At 50.7% G+C, this 24,810-nt stretch overlaps 2 protein-coding genes across 2 annotated transcripts; one reads left to right on the top strand and one right to left on the bottom strand.

Annotated features, from left to right (window-relative positions):
* Window positions 1-371: 371 nt before the first annotated feature.
* Window positions 372-3,520, bottom strand: Snrnp25 (small nuclear ribonucleoprotein U11/U12 subunit 25). Its single transcript, XM_052196867.1, has 5 exons — window positions 3,271-3,520; window positions 2,388-2,478; window positions 1,600-1,705; window positions 941-1,015; window positions 372-664 (listed from the first exon to the last, which is right to left on the bottom strand). Exons 1-5 carry the CDS (start codon window positions 3,310-3,312, stop codon window positions 607-609), a joined length of 372 nt encoding a protein of 123 aa, XP_052052827.1. The 5' UTR covers window positions 3,313-3,520; the 3' UTR covers window positions 372-606.
* LOC127694474 (interleukin-9 receptor-like) lies at window positions 3,311-24,481 on the top strand. The gene is made up of 10 exons (XM_052195979.1): window positions 3,311-3,486; window positions 3,868-3,926; window positions 18,819-18,926; window positions 19,242-19,353; window positions 19,445-19,623; window positions 20,076-20,221; window positions 20,571-20,778; window positions 21,236-21,341; window positions 21,991-22,075; window positions 22,753-24,481. The coding sequence occupies exons 1-10, from the start codon at window positions 3,311-3,313 to the stop codon at window positions 23,185-23,187; spliced, it is 1,614 nt and encodes a 537-aa protein (XP_052051939.1). The 3' UTR covers window positions 23,188-24,481.
* The last annotated feature ends 329 nt before the right edge of the window (window positions 24,482-24,810 follow it).

Raw genomic sequence — 24,810 nt, 5'->3', positions numbered from 1 at the left:
TTGGGATATGCTGCTGTATCCCCACAGAGGGGGGCATCTTGTACCCCTGTAACTCATTCCTCAGATCATGCCTCTCTTTCTACCCAGCCTGGGAGAAAAAGACTACAGGGAACCTGTGGGCGGAGGCTTGCTGCCTCTGTCACCACAGGCCCTGGGAGTGCAGGCTGCTGTTTCCTCACAGCAGAAACAAAGCTAGCTGCCCAGCCTGTATTTCCTCCTTGCTAGGAGGCCACAGCAGGAGAGGTGAGCGGTGTGGTCCCAGGGCTTAGGTGTGGCCTGAGACTTCAGTGCTCCCCAACAGCAGCCTCCTCTGCCCTCACTTCCCTCCAGCTCACCCACATGGCGTACTTGGCTTTCTCATTTTTACAACATACAAAGCAAACATGTTTATTCTGTAGGCCAGGCCCACAACCACATAGGACCTTTGGGCTGAGTTCAAAGGAAAATAAAGGGCAGAGGAATTTCCCACAATCCGAGGGTCCCAGGGCTCATGCTGACAGCTCCACCTGGGCATTCCAGGGATGCAGCTACCCGACACTTTCCCGTGAGGACAAGCGGAGGGCGGCGCCATCTTGCTGGGACAGGTCAGATCACCGTGTCTGGCATTCACTTTTGCCTGAGCTTCTTGATAAAGGAGACCTCATCTCTGTTCCGGATGCCGTAACTGAAAATGATTTCGGAAAGGTAACAGTGCCCGACCTGAAGAAGGCTCACCCGGGCTTAGGAAGGATCAGGAACAATGAAGTGAGGACGGCCACACTGTTCTTCCACCCCCACATGGGCTGCTTTGAGAACAGCAGGGCTGTTTTTCTGCCCCATATTTCATGGGAGGCCTTGAGGAAACGCCCACAGCACAGTCAATCCAGCCTGGGACCCTCTTACCAGAACCATCTGGTGGGGCACAGGGCACCACCCATGGGCCGTAGACCTACAGACTTACTCTCTGAGCTTCTTCCTGTCCTCCGTGAGCTTCTCCCCAGCGGAGGTCAGATGGTACGTCCGCCACACGTAGGACCTGCAGGGAGGGGACTGAGGTGACCTACATGCCACCCCCAGGCGGCTGGGCTGACAGAGGCTGGCAGCACACAGCCTAGGGCACTCAGGATAGCTATAATCCCCTTCTAGACATTTTCTTTACATGATGTAGACCCAAGGCAGTTGCAGGAGGTGCTGGACACATCTTACTAATGAAACGGGACTATACTGAGGGATTTCAGATAACAAGATACTTGATCTGATAGAAGAGTCAGGGCCATCAGCATCCTGGTGAGGAGGGGCGTTGGCCGCTGACAGGTAGGTATATACCATCTATAACTAGGGAGACATTAAGGCATCAGGTGTCTCCAAGTGACGCTATCCAGCAGTGTGAGTAGTGCCACGTCTGAAAGGGCATGTTTAGAAGGAACCACTGGGGCAGGACTCCCTAACACAGAATCGCCCCATTCTGACACGGGAAGGCTCTCAGGACATGGGACTGTCACTGTATCATCAGTAGTGGGGCACAGGTGGCACACACACCAGGAGCTGAAAGTTGCCTCCCTATTGAGCCCCCAGGCTAGTCCAGGAGTGGCACAGGGAAGGCACCTCTGCCCCCCTCACCAGCTGATGTGCTGGACGCCTCCTTCCCGCTCCTGCTTGAGCTGCACGTATCTCTGGATAGCCTTCTTCAGGTCCAGGACGGTGGCATTCTGTACGACGACCACAGCTGTAACCATGGAAACATAAGGGAGAAGGTCCATGTGCGCGGCCACACAGAAAGCCCCAGGCAATGGGAGAGAGAAGTCCAGGGCTCTGCCCTGTTGGGTAGGGGTGGCCGTCACAGGACACCCAGGCATGGTCTGAGTTTCTCGCTGACTAGCTCTTTGCTAATTCCTTGCTGGTGTGAAAGCTCAGGCTTGAAGAGAGAAACATGGGAGTGGCTTGAATAAGAATAGCCCCCAAAGACTCAAATATTTGACTGTTGCTCTTCAGTGGGACAGTTTGGGAAGGGCGAGGAGGTGTGGCCTTGCTGGAGGAGGTGTGGCCTTGCTGGAGGAGGTGTGGCCTTGCTGGAGGAGGTGTGGCCTTGCTGGAGGAGGTGTGGCCTTGTTGGAGGAGGTGTGGCCTTGCTGGAGGAGGTGTGTCACTGGGGGTAAGCGTTGAGGTTTCAAAAGCCCCTACCACTGCAATTACCTCTCCTCTGTCTCATGCCTGAGGATCAGGATGTAAAGTCTCAGCTTCTGCTCCAGGACCACGTTTGCCTGCCTGCTGCCACGCTCCCTGCCTTGATGGTTCTGGACTGTAGCCCTCTGCAACCATAAGCCCTGGCAAGCATTTTCTTTTCTAAGTTCCCTCGATCACAGTGTCTCTTTATAACAAGAGAAAGTAACTAAGACAATGGTACTTACGCATTACCTCTCCATCCATCTTGCACACGCGGACAGTCATCGCCTGGCCATATTCCAGGGCAATCTGGGAGTTGACCTCTTCTAAAGTAACCTAGGGAGATGAAGATGCCAATTCTTTTAACACCTGACCAACACAGGAACCCAAGCTTGCCTACTGTGATGGTTTGTATATGCTCGGAGCAGGAAGTGGCACTATTAGAAGGTGTGGCCTTGATGAAATAGGTGTGTCACTGTGAGCGTGGGCTTTAAGACCCTCATGCTAGCTCCCTGGAAGTCAGTACTCTGCTAACAGCCTTTAGATGAAGATGTAGAACTCTCAGCTCCTCCTGTACCATGCCTGCCTGGATGCTGCCATGTTCTTGTCTTAATGATAATGGACTGAACCTCTGAACCTGTAAGCTAGCCACAATTAAATGTTCTTGTAAGAGTTGCCTTGGTTATGGTGTCTGTTCACTGTAGTAAAACCCTAACTAAGACACCTACTAGTTCGAGACCAGCCTGGTCTACAGAGTGAGCTCTGTAGCTACACAGAGAAACCCTGTCTCGGAAACAAAACAAAACAAAACAAAACAAAAAAACCCAAACAACCCCCCCAAAAAACCCCCAAAAACAACAAAAACAAAAAACCACCATTAAGTAACTACTAAGCCACACATATTGAAGTTTCAGGCAAATGGAAAAGACCTGTCACACTCACACCGATCTTGAGTTAAAATCTTAGTATTTAACTCAAACTTCACTAGCCGTGAAGTTTGAAGAGGGAATGTTCTGGGGCTCCTCACCCTAAGCTTTCCGCTTATGCGCAGAAGCATCTTTCGATGGTGGGACACCCCCGCCCCCCCGCCCCCCAGTGCCCATCACACCTCAGAGCCCGGTCTCGCACCTGGATCGGAAGGTCGCAGAGCAGCGGGTCTTGCACCACCATGGCGAGACCTTCTTGGAACACGTCTACAGCCTCGGAATGGGGCAATGTCTCCTCATCATCCTCGTCGTCCTCAGGCACCTCCGGCCGACTCTCAGCCTCCGGGTCCTCCAGGGCGGCCAGCTACTGGTCTAGTGCTGCTTTTCCGGTGTTCCTCCAGCGAGTCCTGCCTTCCAGGTAGGAAGGCAAAGGGCGCGTGCGCAGTGACTGTGCCCCGCCCCGACTACATAGCTCGGCCATTGGTACACTGCGTGGCTTCCGTAACCAATGAAATGTGCGAGTCCAGGGAAAGGCTGGGAGCGTTCAGACCGCACGCTATTGGCCGGAAGAGCAGGTCACGTGCGCGTTGGAAGCAGCGCGGGAGCTACGTGCTGTCTGGTCCTCCGCGGTTAAGTTTCTCTTCTGTCCGGGTTGGTCGTCAAGGAAGGTCACCACTGCTATCGTTTCGCGCGAGACACCTCTCCCCGTGCACAGCAGCACCCCACAAAGTGACGCCGGGAGGTGGGCGCCTCCTGCTGCCTGGGGCCTGCCGCTGCCACTCCTGTGCTGTTGCCCTAGCCAGGTCGCAGTCACTCGAGATTCTGCCACGGGCTCCCTATCAAAAAGTGGCCTGAAAGGTCCACTTTAAAGAAGGGGTGTCGGGTGGAGCTGGAGAGATGGCTCCGCGGTTAAGAGCACTGACTGCTTTTCCAGAGGTCCGGTGGCTCACAACCATCTGTAATGGGGTCCGATGCAGTCTTCTGGTATGTGTGTGAAGACAGCTACAGTGTACTCAAATGAATAAAAATAAATAAATACATCTTTTAAAAAAAGGTGGAAGCCGGGCATGATGGCGCACGCCTTTAATCCCAGCGCTTGGGAGGCAGAGGTAGGTGGATCCCAGAGTTCAAGGCCAGCCTGGCCAGAGTGAGTTCAAGAACAGCCAGGGCTATACAGAGAAACCCTGTCTAAAAAACAAACAAACAAACAAACCAATAAAGCAACCCAACCCCCAAACAAACACACACACAAACGAAAATAATAATAATAAAAAGTGAGGTGGTGCCTTGGCGGGTTGGCGCACACCTTTGATCTCAGCACTCAGGAGGCTGCCCTTCTGAGGTCCGGTGGCTCAGAGAGTTACACAGCACAGATAAAGGGGAAAGTAAGATGAACACATAGTGAGACCCTGTCTCAAAACAAAATAAACAGAAAATCTACGGTAGAGACTATTGTGGCCCTAAGTAAGCACAAGCAGGTGGCTCTCTACCTCGAAGTCGAGAGCGAGGTCGGTATAGGAGATCAGGGGGTACAGAGGGAAACTGCCTAAAAAAACAAACAAATCAAATCTAGGCAGGGCCCCGTGGCTCGCGGGGGCGCTGATCTCCAGTCCTCCCGTTCTTCCTATTACTATTTTACACCATCAGTCCCTGCAGCGACTGGTATTATGAGGGCTTGTGTAGGCAGCACGGAGGGCTTTTTTCCTTGCTTCCGGTTTCCCTGGATAGCTACTTTTAGTCACTTGTCTCACTTTTATGACAAATGTTATGTGCATGGGTCGATTTCTGCATCTATTTCTGGGAACTATGAATTGTGTGAGTTAGGAATCGAATTGGGTCCTCTGGAAGGTCAGCTGCCAGTGCTCCTAACTTAAGTTCTCCCCCCTCCCTCCCTCCTTCCCTCCTCTCACTCCCTCCCCTCTGATGGTTATTCCTAAAACTCTAACCCCCACCCCACCCTGTGCCAAGCTTGTTGTACACTTGTAATCCTAGCACTTGCAGAGCCTGAGGCAGGAGAGAGGGTTTAAAGGCCACGAGAGCTGCACAGCAGAGATAAAGAAAGTAAGAGGAACGGGTTACACAGTGAGACCCTGTCTCAAAACAAAATAAACAGAGAATCTACAGTGTCGATGAATGCGGCCCAAAGTATGCACAATTTATTTCTTATCTCTGGCATTTTTGTTTGAGATGTCTTTTCTCAGGCAATTTTGGCTTTATTAGTTATTCCAAGTTTTCTGCCTTTATCAGCAGAAAAGACAAGCCAGATCTTTCCTTTCCCGTGTTTTCCTTTCTAGGCCACCTTGATTTTCATGTCTGCTCATCCTACCTCATACCTGTATCTGTATTTCTTTATCTCCATATCCCCACACGCACACACATTTGTGAAGCAGCGTATCAGTTACTGAGCCTCGTAAACGTGATTATATTTGCCCTTTAGGACACTAAAGGACTAAGCATTAAAGGGACCCTGACCTATTTTGAGGGCAGAGTAGTGTGTTTGTGGTTGTACAGGGTTAGTTAGTGTAGGCAGAATTATGAGTGTGTCTTCATTTGGAAAATAAGCCTGATATAAGGATGTGTGTGTCTGGGTGTCAAGTTTACAAGGGGTGAACTTGTATTCATTAACTTTGACTGTCAACAAGACAGGGACTCACCGGTGAGACCAGTGTCTGGTGCATCTGTAAGGGGTTATTTAGACGGGTCAACCTCTAAGCAGGCTTGTGATGGGCTTCCTTAACTACTTGGCCGTTGTGGTATCTAGGATTTTCTTGTTTGCATTAATTGAAATGGGAAGACTCACCCTGAGTGTGAGTTGTATCTTCTTGTGCTGCTTAGATATTAATATAAAGCAGCCGGAGGTTTTGCCTTTTACCTGCTTGCTTTTATGTTTTTTTTGGGCAAGGTTATCTACTCTTGTTTTGTCCGCGCGCCGGCTCTCCTCCACAATGCTGGGATTCAGCTTCTTCAGCTTACAACATGGACTGAGGATAAATTGTTCTTTAGGAATTCTCATGGCCATTAGCACCAGATTAGAACTGCAAAGGCATCCAGCTTGGACCACTGAGCTCCTACCGGGTTTTCAGCCTGTGTAGACAGCCGTTGTTTGAATACCCGCACTATATTAGGCAAACCAACCTAATATCCTTGTAGCTTGACTTTGGGTTACTTCATGGGTTCTCTTTTCTTCCATCCCTTCAGCCCTCTGGCACTAGGTAGGAACGGAAAAACGGTAGAGGGGAGAGGGAGAAATGGTATTGTTAGACTGCTTCCTGCTGATTCGGGGCTTCCAGTTCCTTGGGGCAAGTTTCTTTGAGATCTTGGCCATCGGGATATCTAATTTCTCTTTTTTGTTTCTTCACACATAACTACTTGACAAGCCACAACAAAACACGACCGACAGCATCCAACCACAAGCCAGCCAACCAGAACTCCTTCTCTCAGAGCCCTAGCATTTATATACCTTCTGAAAAGTCCCCAGAATTCCACATGTCACACACTTGCAGAAACTATCTGCAGCTGGTAAAACCACACCCCCGCCGGAGCACGAGGTCAGCTGCTGTGGACAGTCCGAGGCAGCCCCACACTTGGGGTTAAAATGAAGACACATTCTTATAGTACTTCTGTGTTTTCAAAAAGCCAGCATTCTTCCTACGTACCCCCTTTGAGTATGGATCAGTCCTATTGGTTCTGTCCCTCGGGAGCCCCTGGGTGACACCCGTGGATGTGCTACCCTTCTTACACAAAAATCCCAGTGCGTGTTAGGCGATGAACACTTGACAAGGAAGTAGAAGAAATGGCGAGACGATGCAGACCCACTTGGCCAAGGGATCGAGAGCCCAGACAGCTTTGCTCATTCTGTGAACTGAGGTTTCAAGAAGCAACAAACCAGCAATAGTCATAGTAAGGAGGGCAGGCCTCGGAGAGGGTTTACACCAAGACTCTGGAGGGCTTCAAGTGTGACTTATTCCTATCTTTCTCAAGCGTTTCCTTCTTTGTTATTCTCAGGACAGTGTCTCATGCAGTCTGGGCTGGTCACTATATAGAGAAGAATAATATTGCATTTCTGAGCCTCCCGACTCTGGCTCCGACATGCAGGACTATAGGGCTTCTCAGTAGCTCTGGCTGTCCTGGAGCTCACTCAGTAGACCAGGCTGGCCCCAAATTCACAGAGATCTGCTTGCTTCTGCCTTCCAAACCCTGGGATTAAAGGCATTCATCACTAATGTCTGGCCAGCTTTCTGCCCCCCCCATATCTAATAAATAATCTTGTTTTTATCTTGAAAATTATGAATGACTAATATTTTTTGAGACTGTGGATTCTGCTTTTTTTCCTCTGGAGAATTTTTTATTTTTTATTTTTTATTTTTTTGGACAGGATCTCTAGCCTGGGCTGGCCTGCAGCTCACTCCTGCCACATGAGTTCTGGGACAGCAAGCATGGCCCACATCGGTTTTATGTGGTACCAGGAATTGCAGCAGGGACTCAAGCATGCTGGACAAGCACACTTCCAGCCAAGCTCCAGCCTCAGACTCTTGTTTTGTTTTTTAAAAATGGGTGATCCAGGGTGGCTTGGAACTTGTCATCCTCTTGCTTCAGTTTTCAGAGTACTGGGATTGCAGGTGTGTGCTGCCACACCTGGCTGTGATTTGGTATGTATATGTGTATATAATGTATATATGTATAATTTATATGTAGTCTAGAGATCCTGTCTCAAAAAACAAAAACAAAAACAAAAATCACCAGTGTCCATAGAAATAGAGCAGAATCTACAGTCTCAATAATGTTAATCATTCATAATTTTTAAGATCAACAGAAGACTTAGTTATACACACATGTATGTATATACATATATCCGTATACATATATGTGTATGTATATGAGACAGGGTCGCACTACATTTAACTCTGGCTGTCCTGGCACTCACCATGTAGACCAGGCTGGCCTCAAACTCACAGAGATCCTCCTGCCTCTGCCTATTAAATGCTGGGATTAAAGGTGTGCATCACCATGCCTGGCTTTGCTCTTGAAGTGGAAACAGCAGGAGTCTCTCTGGGGCTGGCTGGCCCTAGCTGGGCTGCTGGGAGCTGGCTCGCACACTTCTAGTTCGGGGCATTCAGACATTTAGTAGGGTTAGCAGCAGAATTTGGGGCTTCCTTCTCTGCCTTTTTCTTTCTGGATTTTCCTCCTTCCTGTCTAACCATTGTGGTCTTCAGGACTGGGATTATTAGTATGGGCGGTATGGTTTGCTATCTTGTGCATGTGTGTGCACATGCACGTGTGTGCCACCAATGTCTAGTGGTCTGTTGTCTTTTTTTTTTTTGGATTTTTGAGACAGGGTTTCTCTGTGTAGCCCTGGCTGTCCTGGAACTCACTCTGTAGACCAGGCTGGCCTTGAACTCAGAAATGCGCCTGCCTATGCCTCCCAGAGTGCTGGGATTACAGGCGTGCGCCACCACCACCCGGCTGGTCTGTTGTCTTAATGCAGTAAATTCCTACTTATCCACAGATGAAGGGACACTGGGAAAAAGATGGTGCTTCTCACAGGATACCAGAGAAAGGTGCCTCAAGTGGGAAGTATACTGTGTAATAGATGTATTGGGATGCACTGATGAAGACTTAAACATGAGAGAGATGTTTGTCCTCTGGTAACTGTGGAGCTGGCTGTCACTCAAGCCTTCCGGTTCCATCTCTCCACAAGGCCTGGAGTCTCAGACTTCAGGAAGTCTTGATTCTGTGCTATCCAGATGCCATCCAAGGTTTTATGACAAGACACACACATAAGCACACAGGTGCTCACACATGACTGCGTACATGTACACTCAAGCGTAAACACATGAGCACCCTGATATACCACCTGCTTTGGTTCCCTAAAGGACATACATATAGTAGTTGTGATGGTTTGTATATGCTCAGCCAAGGGAGTGGCACTATTTGTAGGTGTAGCCTTGTTGGAGTGTGTGTGGCCTTGTTGGAGTGTGTGAGGCCTTGTTGGAGTATGTGTGGCCTTGTTGGAGTGTGTGTGGCCTTGTTGGAGTGTGTGTGGCCTTGTTGGAGTATGTGAGGCCTTGTTGGAGTATGTGAGGCCTTGTTGGAGTATGTGTGGCCTTGTAGAAGTAGGTATAGGGGTGTGGGCTTTAATACCCTAGTCCTAGCTGCCTGGAAGTCAGTATTCTGCTAGCAGCCTTCAGATGAAGGTTTAGAACTCTCAGCAACTCCTACATCATGTCTGCCTGGATGCTGACTTGATGATAATGGACTGAACCTCTGAACCTCTAAGCCAGCCCCAATCCAGTGTCCTTGTAAGAGTTGCTTTGGTCATGATGTCTGTTCACAACAGTAAAACCCTAAGACAAAAGTAAATAAATTCATGAAAAGATGTCTTGTTTGATCCAGATGGATTCAAGGAAGTACACAATAAAATGGCACTGAAATGTCTTTGTTTATCAGACTTGCAAAGATGGATGACTGACAGTGGAGGCTGGCAGAGCTGCTCAGCGCTGGAACATCTGCACAGCCTGCTCCAGCTTGCAACAGACACCCTGTGAAGTTTACACCTAGCTGGTCAGACTAGGGCCTTCTTACATCAATATTAGTAATAGAAGCTGGTATAGGATATTTTTGAAATTACACTTAAAATTTTTTTGTGTGTGTGTGCCAGCCTTGGTGTGAGTGTGTGGTTTTGTGTGTGTGTGTGTGTGTGAGAGAGAGAGAGAGAGAGTGTGTGTGTGTGTGTGTATGTGTGAGTGTGTGTTTGTGTGTGTATGTGTGTGTGAGTGTGTGTGAGAGAGTGTGTGTGAGTATGTGTATGTGTGAGTGTGTGAGAGTGTGTGTGAGTGTGTGTGAGAGAGTGTGTGTGAGTATGTGTATGTGTGAGTGTGTGAGAGTGTGTGTGAGTGTGTGTGAGTGTGTGTATGTGTATCTCTGTGTGTGAGTGTGTATGAGTGTCTGTGTGAGTGTGTGTGTGAGAGAGAGTATGTGTGAGTGTGTGTATGTGTGAGTGTGTCTCTGTGTTTATATGAGTGTCTGTGTGAGTGTCTGTGTGTGTGAGTGTGTGTCTGTGAGTGTCTGTGTGAGTGTGTGTGTGTATGTGTGAGTGTGTCTCTGTGTGTGAGTGTGTGAGTGTGTGTATGTGTGTGAGTGTGTGTGTGAGTGTGTGTATGTGTGTGTGTGTGTGTGTGAGTGAGTGTGTGTGTGTGTAGTAGTAGAAATGCTTATGGGGTGGGCATCATCCTTCTTGACAGCAGCCTTTCTATGGCCACCAACATGTTGTTACTCATCTTTCCTGCTTTCTCTTGGCATGAGTGTGCACAGCAGGGCCACGATATTTTAATACACTAGGTTGGTGAGACAGCAGCCCCCCCCCCAACAAACAGTAAATCAATAAAAGTAAAAATAAAAAACCCACCAGTCCGGCATGGGGGCCACATCTGTAATCGCAGCACTTGGGAAGCAGAAGCAGGGGATTGTGGGTTCTGGGATAGCCTGGGTCATGCAGTTACAAAGCAGACCAACCAGCCAACTAGCAAAATAATTTTCAGGGCGGGGCGGGCAGGACTGCTGGTGAGATGCTGGGACCTACTCGGTGGCAGGAGAGAATAGATCCTCACTCATTGTTCTTTGTCCTCTACATGGGCACCACAGTCCTGCATGAGCGCACGTGCACACACACACACACACACACACACACACGCACGCACGCACACGCACACACGCATACATATACAGATGCCAAAACATATAGAGACACACACTTGTGTGCAATGCACACACACACACAGAGACTAGAAAACACATTAAGTAAATAACGTTCATTTTTTTTGTTGTTTTTTGTTTTGTTTTGTTTTGTTTTTTCGAGACAGGGTTTCTCTGTGTAGCCCTGGCAATCCTGGAACTCACTCTGTAGACCAGGCTGGCCTTGGACTCAGAAATCCTCCTGCCTCTGCCTCCCAAGTGCTGGGATTAAAGGCGTGTGCCACCACTGCCCAACCAGTAAATAACATTTAAAGAAAAACAAAGGGACTGGAGATGGCTCAGCATGAAGAGCACTGACTGCTCTTCCAGAGGTCCTGAGTTCAAATCCCAGCAACCACATGGTGGCTCACAACCATCTGTAACAAGATCTAATGCCCTCTTGTGCAGTGTCTGAAGACAGCTACAGTGTACTTACATATAATAAATAAATAAATCTTTAAAAAAAGGAAAACAAAGAAGGCAACTCTGGAGGCTGAGGCTTGAAGCTTGCTTGAGATCAGTGTAGGCTACGCGTTCAGAGCCGCTCTCCAAACAGGATCAAAAATGCCAAACTCGGAGCAATTCTATGAGGTATTGGTTCTGTTCATTAAAGATCTGCACCCAGAACTGCAGATCTTTGTGTTCTTCAGCAGAACACGTTGCCATGGAAAGTGTGAGATGCCGGATGCCCCAATACTGGGAGATGTTACCCAAAGCTAGGGGCACAAAGAGGCCGGCCACAACGCCGACAGCACACTGGGATTCTTTTTTTTTAAAGATGTATTTATTTATTATATGTAAATACACTGTAGCTGTCTTCAGACACACCAGAAGAGGACATCAGATCTCATTATGGATGGGATGGTTGTGAGCCACCATGTGGTTGCTGGGATTTGAACTCAGGACCTTTGGAAGAGCAGTCAGTGCTCTTAACTTCTGAGCCATCGCTCCAGCCCCCACACTGGGACTCTAATGGGAAAAATAAGTCCTTCACTTCAGTGGCCTTAGTGGCATCAGTGATGTCTGTGCTGGGCTGGGGAGCTGGCTCCGTGGTTCAGAGCACTGGCTCCTCTTCCAAAGGACTCTGGTTTGGGTTTCAGCACCACATGGTGGCTCACGACCAGGGATATGACTTCTCTTGATTGGCCTCTGAGGGAGGGCAACAGACACACACATATGTGCAGGCAAAACGTCTGTCCTCGTAAGAAATCCCACTAAGATTAAACGTGGTACTGCGCACACCTGTCAGCTGAGAACTCAGGAGGCCGAGACAGGCGGATCTCTATCAGGTTTGGAGGCCCGCCTGTTCCAAATGAGGAGTTCTGGGAGAGTCAGAGCTGCATAATAGAGAGGCCTTGTCTCAAACAAACAAACAAACTAACTAACTAACTAACAAACTAACTAACTAAATAAATAAAAATGCACAAAACTGTCTGTGCTCACGTGTCACCTGTGTGGAGAGTTAAGAATTTCCCTTTTCTAGATCTCGGTTGTACTGTGTGTTTTTCTTTCTGTGTCTGTGTAAAAATTCTTTATTGTCTATTCTCTCTTTCCTTCTTTTTATTTATTTATATATTTATTTATATGTTTATTTATTATATGTAAGTACACTGTAGCTGTCTTCAGACACTCCACAAGAGGGCGTCAGATCTTTTTATGGATGGTCGTGAGCCACCATGTGGTTGCTGGGATTTGAACTCAGGACCTTCGGAAGAGCAGTCAGTGCTCTCAACCGCTGAGCCATCTCTCCAGCCCTCTTTCCTTCTTTCTTCCTTCCTTCCTTTCTTTTTCTTTCTTTTATTTATATTTATTTATTTACTTATTTATTTAATGTGAGTACACTGTAGCTGTCTTCAGACACACCAGAAGAGGACATCAGATCCCATTACAGATGGTTGTGAGCCACCGTGTGGTTGCTGGGAATTGAACTCAGGACCTCTGGAAGAGCATTCAGCACTCTTAACCACTGAGCTGTCTCTCCAGCCCTCTTCCTTCCTTCCTTCCTTCCTTCCTTCCTTCCTTCCTTCCTTCCTTCCTTCCTCCCTCCCTCCCTCCCTCCCTCCCTCCCTCCCTCCCTCCCTCCCTCCCTCTCTCTCTCTCTCTCTCTCTCTCTCTCTCTCTCTTTCTTTCTTTCTTTCTTTCTTTCTTTCTTTCTTTCTTTCTTTTTTCTTCCTTCCTTCCTTCCTTCCTTCCTTCCTTCCTTCCTTCCTTTCTCTCTCTCTCTCTCTCTCTCTCTCTCTCTCTCTCTCTCTCTCTCTCTCTCTCTCTTTCAGGGGGCTGCTTTGAGACAGGGCTTCTCTGTGTAACAGAGCCTTGGCTATCCTGGAACTGACTATGTAGACGAGCCACCTGCCTCTGCCTCCTGAGTGCTGGGACTAAAGGCGTGCGCCATCATGATGCGTTGCTGGTTTTCCTTGACGAGTCTCTTCTCAGATTTAACACCACTCAGGGACTGCCATGCTTGTGTCTCAGAGAAACCTCGAAGGGGAAAAACCTAGGCAGGGTTCTGCTCAGGCACTGCTGTGTTCCAGGCCCTTGCCTCCTGCGCTGTGGAGTTAGTTTCCCCGGAGGATGTGCACACAGTCACTCAGGAGGCAAATGTGTGCCATCCGTGTGTGGCAGGGCTCAGCGCGTGGAGTGGAAGCTTATGCCTCCTCACACTCTCTGGCTTGCAACAGGTGGCGACAGGCACCCCTGAGCTCTGTGGAGGACTGTAGCTCTGTGATGTCTTGTGGTTTTCAATGTGGGTGGCCCCTGTCAGCCTGCTGAGAGAGACTCGCCTCTCTTATCCTCTGGATCAGGTAAGGGGCTTTGCAGTACACCCAAGGACAGTTGGTGGTAAGTCATCTCCTGGCTGGGGCTGCCTGAGACTCTCCATGGCCCTGGGAAGATGCGTTACGCAAGGTAAGTCTTAAGGAGGCAAGAGAGATACTGTGTCCTCGGCAATGTCGGTGACATCACCCTCCTTTGACCTTGTCTGGTGTACTGGTCTTGAATTATCTCCTAGACATGGCATCTTTCCAAAGATTATCATGAGAAGAGAAATCGCAATGTTCAGAGCTGGGGGTGGGGGCGATGAGGTTGTCTTTCGGTCAGCCCCAGGCAAGAAAGGGCAGGGCACCAAGTGTGCCAGGCTGTACTATGGAAGCTTTGCTTTCTCAGTGATAGAGCTTTGGGGCGGGGAGAACGAACCTAACCGCTTAGGCCCAGGGCTGGTAAAATCCCTCTAAACCTCCAGATCTTTTGAAAACTTCATGGTAAGAGAGGATCTGGGAGGCCGTGTGTGCTCGTGGAATTCCAGAAGGTTAGCTCGGTGGGGCTGGGAGGAGAGGGCATGTGTAGGTAAGCAGAACTCTGTTTCTGGGTTACTGAGCTTTAGAAGGTCTTTCTGCTGGGACTCCCCCTCTCTCCCCCAGTTTGATGATCTTCCTTGGACACTCTGGGCTTACTCTTGGCCAGGGCTCGGCCTCCCGGGAGTCAATTATAACTCATAATACGGATACCACCACCGGAGGCAGGGCGGCTTTGGTGGGAGGTGGGAGGGGCATTTTTATTATGGAGTTGGGCTGGTGCAAGAGCCTCACAGTACCAGGTGCTCACCCTGGATTACCCAGCCGGCTTACTCAGCTTTGCCTGCAAGTGGCTGCCAGGGGAGGCCCCTGCTAGCACAGGGAGCGCAGGCACAGTAGGCGCTTCCTCAGGGTGGCAGAGGGAGCCCCATTTCCTCCCACCCACCCCGCAAGTACAGTGTCAGTGTCTGCTCCAGTCCGGGCTGTAGGCAGGACTGCTTGTGCGGGTGCTGAGGGGCGCAGAGCTGGCTGGTGCAGTCCGTTCATCTGTCCAGGGAGCTGGGCTGGAAGGTGGGCAAGCGCTTTAGGATGGGTAAAGAGGGAGGGCGAGAGGGAGGGAGGGAGGGACAGAGTAACAGTGCCAGGAGGAACTCCCCGCCCCCACCCCAACCACTTCCCTGAGCTACTCAGAGGCATCCTTCTTTTCTTCCCTGGTACATCCACCACTTCCGGATCCAGCCTCTTCTCCGGCCGGCCATGCATACCGCGGGCGGGTGGATATCTACCCCGCTAGTTACCTTTTCTTCCCCCGGTAGTTTGTGGGAAGGCGCTTTGTAGGGACATCTTTCTGTGTTCCTTCTGGTCCGTTACCTTGGCCCTTGCCCAGCTGGTCTGCTGGCCCCATCCTTCCGGCTATTAGCATCCAACTGCACAGCTCATCAATGTCCTCACACCCCATGCACAGCACAGGGGTCCCCCTGGTGCCAGAGGAGGACCCCACGGTCTCCAGGCATCCAACGGAAAGCTGGATCCTGTGCCCACCTCCAGCCCCATTTCCTGGCACAGCTTCTGTATGTCACAGGCCCGTGATGCTTCTGGAGAGCAGGGCGTCTTGTCTGCCTCGCGATCTCCACCTCCAGAGAGAAGCCACTGCTGGACAAGGTTCACTCACAGAGCGGCCTCCTTCCGTCTGCCTCTGTTTCTGTGGGCTTTGCCGGTGGGCAGAATAGGGAGTTTCCCCCACCCCATCAAGATAGAAAGCAGGGCCTGGGGATGTAACTCAATTGGTAGGCACCAGCCAGCGGGTACAAGGTCTTGGGTGCAATACCCAGTGCAGGGAAAAAAGAAAAGAGGAGACAGAGAGATGGTTTAGTGCTTAGGAGAGTTTGCTGTTCTTGAAGAGACCCCGGTTCAGTTTTTAGCGTCTGCACAGTGGCTCATACCTATCTGCAGGCATGCATGTGGTACATATACATATACACAAGCAAAATACTCATACACGGAAAAGAAAATAAGTAAAAAAAAAAAAAAAAAAAAAACAGAAAAGAAAAAAGAAAAGAGTTTAAGAAAGATTCAGGCCAATGGCCCAGACCTGCTGTTTCAGCTATCTGGGAGTTAAAGGCAGCAGAGCTGCAAGTTCAAGGCCAGCCCGGGCAACTTAGTGAGACTCTGTCTTCATTAGGTTTCTCAGTGCTGTGCTAGAACACTGTGAGCAAAAGTAACCCAGGGAGGAAAGGGTTTATTCTGTTTACACTTCCACATCAAAGTCCATTGTCCATGTGGAGGCTGTAGAGGAGTGCAGCTGTTGGCCATACCTCATGGCTTGCTCAGTCCGCTTTCTTTTACACCCCAGAACCAGCCCAGGGGTGACTGGCTTGGCCACATCAATCACTAAACAAGAAAATGTTCTACAGACTTGCCTATAAGGCAAATGTTAGGGAGCCATTTCCTTTCTTTCTTTCTTTCTTTCTTTCTTTCTTTCTTTCTTTCTTTCTTTCTTCCTTCCTTCCTTCCTTCCTTCCTTCCTTCCTTCCTTCCTCTCTTCCTCCTTCCCTCCCTCCCCCTCTCTCTCTTTTTAAAAGATTTATTTTTTCATTACATGTGAGTACCCTGTAGCTGTCTTCAGACACCCCAGAAGAGGGGATTAGATCTCATTACAGATAGTTGTGAGCCACCATGTCGTTTTTGGGATTTGAACTCAGGACCTTTGGAAGAGCAGTCAGTGCTCTTAACCGCTGAGCCATCTCACCAGCCCCCAGTATTTTCTTAAGACACGTTCTTCCCAAATGATTCTAGCTTGTGTCAAGTTGACATAAAATTAACCAGAATAGACCCTGACTCAAAATAAAAAGTAAAAAAGAGGACTTGGGATGTACCTCAGGGGTGCCTCATGCATGTGTGGACACAGATACACACAGACACATAGACACACGGCAGGGCTTGGCTGTGACTCCTGTAGAGTTCTTACCTCATGGCTGTGTTGTTGGTAGTGTTGTTGTGTTATCATTGGTTTTGTTTTTGAGAGGCGGAGAGGGCTATGCTCTCAGACCTGTTGTGAAAAGCCTTTGCTGGGCAGAGGTGGGAGCGTCACAGGAGCACCCCATGCAGGGAGCATCCATTCCAAGATGGCGGATGTTGGTTAGGTTCTCACATGATTCCATGGCCTGGGGTGTCTGGCTTGTAGTCAGGTGTTTTTGATCCCAGCCCAGCTTCTTCAAGGACCAGTGAAATCAGTTGTCTACCTCTGTCCTAAGTACCTAACCCAAGGTCTGTCTGTCTAGGTAGGGAGTCCTCCTGTCAGAGATACGTCCAAACCCATGGTGTTCTACCTCCAGGGAGAAAGAGGCCTGTGATGCCCAAGACTTTGGCCCCATTTATCAGGTCAAGCCCCAGGACTCACACATTACTCCCAGGAGGTTCATGAATGTCGTGGGGATTCGTGGGACCCCTTCCCCAAACAGAAGGGCCAAGAGTCGTGTGCTGGCTTAGTCTCGGCTTCTCTGGGTCTCTGTTTTCTCATCATTAGAAGGGTAATGACCCCACCCTCGCCGAGTCACCCGGTGCAGATGGAGGTACCGTGGGCAGAGGAAGTGCTCCCCACCCACACGATGGCTTTATTGTAGCAGATTGCATCAGGCCATTTCTAATTTAACTCTGGTGCACTTGCCTCTATCTCTGGCTAGAAAAGGGCTAGAACTTGGGCTGGAAGTCCCCACTCCCTTTTTCTCAAGCCATCTCTCTGCTCACGGGTCAGCCTGAGACTGCCATGAACCGATTCCCTCCAGTGGCGGCAAGGTTATCCCTGAGGTCTGAGTCAGTTCTCTCCTGGACGTGGTGACAGTGCTGATCCTCTCTCCAGGTTCTGTCACTCGGGGATCCTGCCCTCATATGCTCTAGGACTGGGCTGAGACTCTCATCCCCACTTTGCTAATAATTATCCCAAGAGGAGACAGACGCTGCCCGGAGAGTTTAGCTTTGGTGCCCTTGGTGGTGCAGGTTGCATGTTTTATCCCAGAGGACAAAGCCTTGGTGGGTCTGTCTGGAGATACAGACTGCTGGGCGGTGGGTTGAAGCTAACACAAGTCTGTCTTGAGGTTGTGCAGGCGGGGGTTTTGGGTAGGTGGGTCAGAGTGCCGTCTGTGGAGGCGGGGCTGGCTCTTGGAAGGCCAGTGCTGTGGTCTCTGTGCATGTTTCCTCCCTTATCACTAATCAGGCTTGTATAACCAGGGTGGCCCTGTTTCCTGCTCAGAGGCTATCAGCGAGCCATCTGTCGATGCAAATGACTCTTCCGACAGGGCCTCAGTAGAATCATGCAACCAGGCACCTCTAAGACTTAGCTTCTGGTCTCCATCCACTTGCGGCTCCCCAGGGCTCCTAGGGCTCAGGGGCTTGTTCTTTCCAGGGGTCTCCCTTTGGTGAGACAGCTGAGGACAGTGGGTGACAGGCAGCATGCTGTCTAGATGTCTGCTGCCTGTGTTCCCAGGGCAGCACCCTGGGATGAGCCTGTTTCAGGAGAAATAAGGAACACACACAGGCGCGCCCTGTGACCCAGAGAAGAGCCCTGGCCCTCTTTGTGACCCCACTTGTGCATTGTGAATGAATGGCCTCTCACACGACAGTTGTCACAACTTAGGCAGAGCTGGTATGGTGGCTCATGCCTTAACCCCAGCATCCTAGCAGTCAAGAAGCAGAGGCTGGAGGATCTCTGAATTTGAGTCCAGCCTGGTCTACATAGTGATTCCAAGACAGCCAGAGATACATAGAGAGACTGTGTCTCAAACCCCCTTGATGTCCCCCACCCCAACAACAACAACAAGAGACAAAAAGAACCAAGCCAAAAAGTGCAGGTATGGCAGAACCTAGGGTAATACACAGAGGTTCCTAGTCACAGAGGGTGGCACGAAGATGTGAATGTACCTGCTGCTAGAGGCTAGACCCTGAAGATCTGAGTGGGAGGGGACGACCTGCCTGTTGAAGGTCCCAGCCTTTGGTTGGTTGGGTCAAGGGGCTTTTCTACACTTCAGCTAATTCAGCTGGAGAGATGTGTCCAGTCCTGTCCACAGGACACATTAAGGTACCTGCTGGGCAGAATCCTGTGGGAAGCATACTCCCTACAGGGTGCCCAACACAGGAAACACTTCCCACAGGGGTGCTTCCCAGAGGGTGCCTCCCACAGGGGATGCCTCCTACAGGGTGCCTGTCTCAGGCCCTATAGTTTTGTCTTTTGCAGGTTGGATCTTGGAGAGAGCGGCGGGGAAACAGATCTTCTGGTTCCTGGTCTACAGCTGCGCCTGCTCCTGCATCTGTTGGGGAATCTTGGTCCCAGAGCAGGAAGGAGGTGAGGGCTGGGTGCCGCATCTCTCTGGGGTGGCTACGTAGAGAATTAGGGGAGTTGGGGACAAATTTATCACCTGTAAAACCCCAGGGAAAAAATGGGCCCAAACTCTGTTAGCACGTGCCTTCCAGTGTCCTGCATTTTCCTACCCAACAAAGCTCTTAGGTCTGACTGGCTTACATACCATGTTCAAAACCCAGCCATCCCTAAGCCTCTCATCTTTCCTTGGGACTTTGTTTAGAGTCTGTCTGGTCAGATCCTCCCCACCTACTTCAGCCTTAAGGCCCTACTGTGTGCTCCCACTGTTTCCATTCCCAGGGCAGAAGGCTGGAACATTCACCTGTCTCAACAACAATATTTTCAGGATTGACTGCCACTGGTCAGCTCCAGAGCTGGGCCAGGAATCCAGGGCCTGGCTCCTCTTTACCAGGTGAGGGTAGAAAGCCAGGCCTACTCGGGAAGGGCACAGAGTCTCTGTGGTGGCACTGTCTGTGCTACTAACACATGGACTGCCTTCCCAGTAACCAGGTGACAGACATCAAGCACAAGTGCACCTTTTGGGACAGTGTGTGCACCCTGGTGCTTCCCGATGAGGAGGTGCTCTCGCCTCTTGACAACTTCACCATCACACTCCACCAATGCATCATGGGACAGGAGCAGGTCAGCCTGGTGGACTCACAGTACCTGCCACAGAGACACAGTGAGTGGGGCAGCCCAGACAGCAGGGCCTCGTTGCTTGGCGGTGATGTGGTGACCTTGAGCTTTTTGGCTCTTCCTGAGAATCCTTGCCAAGCAAGATGCAGGACTAGAAGCAGATTGGACCCTGGAGGGGAGGGTGTGATGGAACGGAGGGTGTGATGGATGTCAGGGTCTGTGCAGAGGAGGAAAAGAACAGAACTGGCTGGGGGGAGAGACCACAGAAGAGCCTCCAGGAAGAGTGTGAAGGAGACGGAAGGCGAGATTCAGAACTTACCTTGCGGCAGAGGCTGGAGGAACTGATTGCTTGGCTTTCCTGGATTCGTCTTTAAGGGAGGTCCCTGGTCTGAGGGAGCCTTGTCCGTGTCCTCTTTGGAATGTTCTTGGTCCTCAGTTCTGGCCACGCTGAGGGACTCAGTGGTAGCTGAAGCCTCACACGGCCCCTCTTTGTTTCAGTCAAGCTGGATCCGCCCTCTGACCTGCAGAGCAACGTCAGCTCTGAGCATTGCGTCCTGACCTGGACTATCAGCTTGGTTCTGGAGCCGTTGATCACATCCCTCAGTTACGAGCTGGCCTTCAAGAGGCAGGAAGAGGCCTGGGAGGTAACATGGTAGCTCCCATGGGTCTGTCTCCTGGGACTGGCTAGAGTCATTGGTGAGAACAGAGGCGGGTCAGAGCTAGACACACATGTATGTGCTGGCTACATATAAGCCTGTGCTTGTTGTGTGCATGCATGTCTATGAACGTAGCATGTGGGTGTTCCTATTTGTACGCATGTGTTTATATGTAAGTGTCTTTGCTTTGTGCTTAGATCAGTGGATGTACTGGGCGGAGTGTGTAAATGTGATGGGTGTGTACACGTACCTGTAGATGTGTGTGCGTGGGTTTGTGAGTGCACGCGTGCCTATTCTTTAGGACCCTGCACTCAGTCGAACGCCCACATCCCTGCAGCAGGCCCGGCGCAAGGACCGTATTGTTGGAGTGACCTGGCTCATCCTTGAAGCCGTCGAACTGGATCCTGGTTCTACCTACGAGGCCAGACTGCGTGTCCAGATGACTTTGGAGGATTATGATGACGAGACAAACGGGGAATATTCTAAGAGCCATTGGAGTGAGTGGAGCCAGCCCGTGTCCTTTCCTTCTCCCCGGAGGAGACAGGGTAGGTGCTAGGCTGTGGTTGCTTTGTCATGGCCTGGGCTGAGTGGCGTCTGTTCCTTGCTTTCTCCTGCCCCCCCCCCCCCCCGTTTTGTCGGCCTGTAGACCCCCCGCCCCCCCTTGTTTCTGAGATGTGTGGAGTCCAACACTAATGGCCGCCATTAGGAACAATGTGTCAAGGGTTTCGTACTGCCTGGAGCTTCCGTCCAAGGCTGGACGAGCCCTGGGTTTCCTCTGTGAGCGCAGTACAGTACTGTGTGTACAGTAATGACCACCGGGCACATGGCAGGCGGGAAGGGGGAGGCGCAGAGAGGAGGGCCCAGGGACATCGGGTATGACACAAACACCAAGTCCCTTCCTAAACCCTTTCTGCTTTGGCTCCGGTGACGTCTGTACCATGTGGACTCAGGGGCACACCCTGGCCGAGGCTCCTCACGGGCTCGGACTCTTTCTGCCCACAGGCCTCATGATCCCACGCTGGCAGTGGTCAGCCAGCATCCTTGTCACTGTGCCCATCTTTCTTCTGCTGACCGGCCTTGTCCACCTTCTGTTCAAATTGTCACCCAGGTAGGTAGCCAGTGTGTGTGTGTGTGTATGTGTGCGTGTGTGCGAGTGTATGTGTGTGTGTGTGTGTGTGTGCGCATGCGCACGCGCATGCATGCACACAACTGGAGAACCACAGCTGCCTGTTCATGGTGTAGGTGTGACCTCTGGGGCTGTTGGCTTTCATCTGAGAGCCAAGCACACAGCTATTGTTTCCAAAGGCTGGCTTTCTTTTCTTTTCTTTTCTTTTCTTTTCTTTTCTTTTCTTTTCTTTTCTTTTCTTTTGTTTTCTTTTCCTTTTTCTTCCTTTTTTCTTTTTCTTTTTTTCTCTTTTCTCTTCTCTCTTCTCTCTTCCTTTCCCTTCTCTTCCCCTCTTTCTCTCTCTCTCTCTCTCTCTCTCTCTCTCTCTCTCTTTCTTTCTTTCTTATGGGTGTTAGTTACTATATTGTCACTTTTGGGCTTCAACAAGTGGCCTTGTGTGATCTTCACGCCTCAGCCTCCTGTGTTGCTGTGTCCAATAGCCCTTTGAGGACAGGTTTGGATACAGTAGGCACATCTGCTAGGTAGCAGGGAGCTCTCGTCTTGGCAGTGACCTAGGTTTTCTGGAATGTGTCACTGGGAAAGGCGTCTATCTGGGTCTCTTTGGTTCAGACTTTTCTATTTTTGGCCGCAGGGTGAAGAGAATCTTTTACCAGAATGTTCCCTCTCCAGAGGCATTCTTCCATCCTCTCTACAGTGTGTACCATGGGGACTTCCAGGTGCGTGCAGGGGAACTTCAGGGAGGCGGGGCCAAGTGTGGTATTACCAGAGCAGATGTAGCCTAGAAGTCTGCCTGGTGTGTGCAGAATTTAGGGGTGGGGACATGGTGCAAGCGCGGGGGGCCTTGTTCATACTCTGAGCCTCTTACACACACAGTAGGTTTACATTTGTGCCCTAGCTTCAGTGCCATCTATATGGGATGGTGTTATGGGCCAGGATACAGCAATGGTGGACGGTGTGAGCTACAGGGGCATTTCCTCCCAGGAGGTTTCCAGGCCCACCGAGAGGCTGCTGCAGTCTTTGGGAGGCTCAGCTCTCCTGCTGCTTCACAGGGTCCAGCCTCTAGTTCTGTGTGCAGCTGCATTTGGGGGGTGGGTGCTGGCTGGCCCTGGGCAGCATTCTCTCATGGTTTGGGTTTGTCTTGGGCACCTGGCTCATGCTGTGGCCCTGGGCAGAGGAGGGCACCGCGGGGCTGAAGCACTCAGGGCCTTTTGCTGAAGCCGGAGGTTTCACACACACGGGAGGAAGGTCGAATGTTTTGGGCACAGGCTGTGGGAGTGCATGTTGGAGCTTCCTGAAGGAGGAAGTCTGGGCTGTGCAGGGGAGAGAGAGGCTCCCAGAGTGAGTCCCAGGGAGGACTCACTGAGCCTTCCTCCTGACCCCTGTTCCGATGCAGACCTGGGCAGGGGCCCACAGAGCCAGACCACAAGTAAGACAGGATGATGTCAGCACTTCATCGGGAGGCTCCGAGTCCAGCATCTGGGAGGCCATCACCACACTCACCCATGGCTCCGCATACCCTGTGCAGTTTTCCAGCCTGAAGTGGGAGGCCACAGCCCCCGGCTTCCCAGGGCTCCCGGGCTCAGAGCATGTGCTGGAGGCAGGGTGTCTGGAGTTGGAAGGAGAGCCATCTGCCTACCTGCCCCAGGAGGACTGGGCCCCACTGGGATCGGCCAGGCCCCCTCCTCCAGACTCAGACAGTGGCAGCAGCGACTACTGCATGTTGGACTGCTGTGAGGAGTGCCGCCTCTCAGCCTTCCCAGAGCACACCCAGAGGCCTGAGCTCACTCTGGCGCAGCCTGTGGCCCTTCCTGTGTCCAGCAGGGCCTGACACCGTCCAAGGGATGTGGCCATTCTCCTGCTTCCTATTCTCGGACGGCACCAGACGCAGTCTCAGCCTAACTCAGCTAGGTGCATCATGTCTGTTTGGGGGAGATGAACGAAAGGCCTTGGGGCTGACCCTTGGGCTCGTGAGGAACTCCTGAGAGGAGGCAGCTGTGCGCGGGCGATCAAAGGCTGTGTGGACGGAAGCAGCAGACTGCTTCTCTCCGCCTGTTCTGCCTCTGTGGTGGTGATGTCCTCAGGTTCCACTTCTCTTTCTTTTCTCTCCTCTTTCTGGCTCTGTCCCAGGCCTGAAAAGAGCAGTGACAGGTAGCCTGGTCTATCCTCCTGTCCCTAAAGGACTAGCCTGGGCCCAGGGACACTGATGAGACAACACTGGTGAAATGTCCTTTCTCAGTGCCTTCCCCATTAAGACTGGAAGGGACGCTTTTGACTTTGCAGACTGTGGATGGTGGGGGTGGAGGGGATGGTGGAGCTTTGAGCCATCAGAGTTGTCCATCTCTGAGCTTTTGGGATTCCAAGATCAGCTGGAAGGAGTCTTACCCGTCTGTGGTATTTTCTTTCCTGGTGCTGTGACAAAACCCCGCGACCAAAACTGACTTACAGAAGGAAGAGTCGGTTTGGTTTAAGGTTCCAGAGGTGTGGAGGCGTGGCAGCAGGCAAGGCAGCAGGAACAGGAGGCTGAGAACTCACATCTCCACCGAAAGCAGGTAGCAGAGTGAACTGCAAGTGCTGACCCCGCCCCCACCCCACCCCGCCCCCAGCAAGGCTCCGCCTCCTAAAGGTTCCACAGCCTCCCTAAAGAGTGCGGCCAAATGGAGACCACGGAGATTTGCTTTCCCTTTGCTCTGCGGTGCATGGGTCTGGAATGGAGACGCCAGGAAGGCCAGGATCCCCGAGGGAAGGATTTGTTTCAAGCCTGGCTTCACACTTATTTCCCTATGAGCAACCTCTTGCCTACTGAGACTTGATGCTACCCAATGGCAGGGGCAGGGTGTGTCTCATACTCCTGTGTGTAAGCAGAGATTGTGACCTAGGAGGCAGAAGCAGGCTGATGATTTCTGAGCCTGTAACACTGTGCAAGAGGTGGCTGAATTACTGTGTGGCGGCCATGGAGAGCAGGAGGAACCGCAATATGGTGGGCTCAGAGCTGGTGTCCTGGGAGTTCTCGCAACCTCAGGGAAGGCGGTGACTCACGGACCATGGTTCTCTGTGTTTGTCTTTTCATCTCTATAGCAGTTATCTTAGGGTCTGAAACGTGAATAAAGGCCTTCTATATTCCTCACATCTCCAAATAATTATATCCTCTTATAAATAGATAAATATATTGTTCTTTCACGTGTGTATTTTGATACAGTTTTTTTTTCATTAAGAACTGTTTTGTGAGCCGGGCAGTGGTGGTGCATGCCTTTAATCCCAGCCCTTGGGAAGCAGAGGCAGGTGGATTTCTGAGTTTGAGGCCAGCCTGGTCTACAGAGCGAGTTCCAGGACAGCCAGGGCTACACAGAGAAACCCTGTCTCAAAAAACCAAATAAAATAAAATAAAATAAAATAAAATAAAATAAAATAAAATAAAATAAAAATAAATAAATAAAATAAAAAAGAAAGAAAG

The sequence above is a fragment of the Apodemus sylvaticus genome, chromosome 10, assembly GCF_947179515.1.
Source record: "Apodemus sylvaticus chromosome 10, mApoSyl1.1, whole genome shotgun sequence".
In the NCBI taxonomy this organism is placed as follows: Eukaryota; Metazoa; Chordata; class Mammalia; order Rodentia; family Muridae; genus Apodemus; species Apodemus sylvaticus.
The sequence above is the reverse complement of the archived record's forward strand: the minus strand, read 5'-3'. Positions and strand labels throughout refer to the sequence as shown.

Excerpts from the sequence above, each read along its gene's own strand:
- LOC127694474 (XM_052195979.1), top strand. The coding sequence starts at position 3,311 with ATGGCGAGACCTTCTTGGAACACGTCTACAGCCTCGGAATGGGGCAAT. Across the intron at positions 19,624-20,075 it reads GTACCTGCCACAGAGACACA|TCAAGCTGGATCCGCCCTCT; the intron begins GTGAGTGGGGCA and ends TCTTTGTTTCAG. Across the intron at positions 22,076-22,752 it reads TGTACCATGGGGACTTCCAG|ACCTGGGCAGGGGCCCACAG; the intron begins GTGCGTGCAGGG and ends GTTCCGATGCAG.
- Snrnp25 (XM_052196867.1), bottom strand. The coding sequence starts at position 3,312 with ATGGTGGTGCAAGACCCGCTGCTCTGCGACCTTCCGATCCAG. Across the intron at positions 1,706-2,387 it reads GATGGATGGAGAGGTAATGC|CTGTGGTCGTCGTACAGAAT; the intron begins GTAAGTACCATT and ends CCATGGTTACAG. Across the intron at positions 1,016-1,599 it reads GGCGTCCAGCACATCAGCTG|GTCCTACGTGTGGCGGACGT; the intron begins GTGAGGGGGGCA and ends CCCTCCCTGCAG.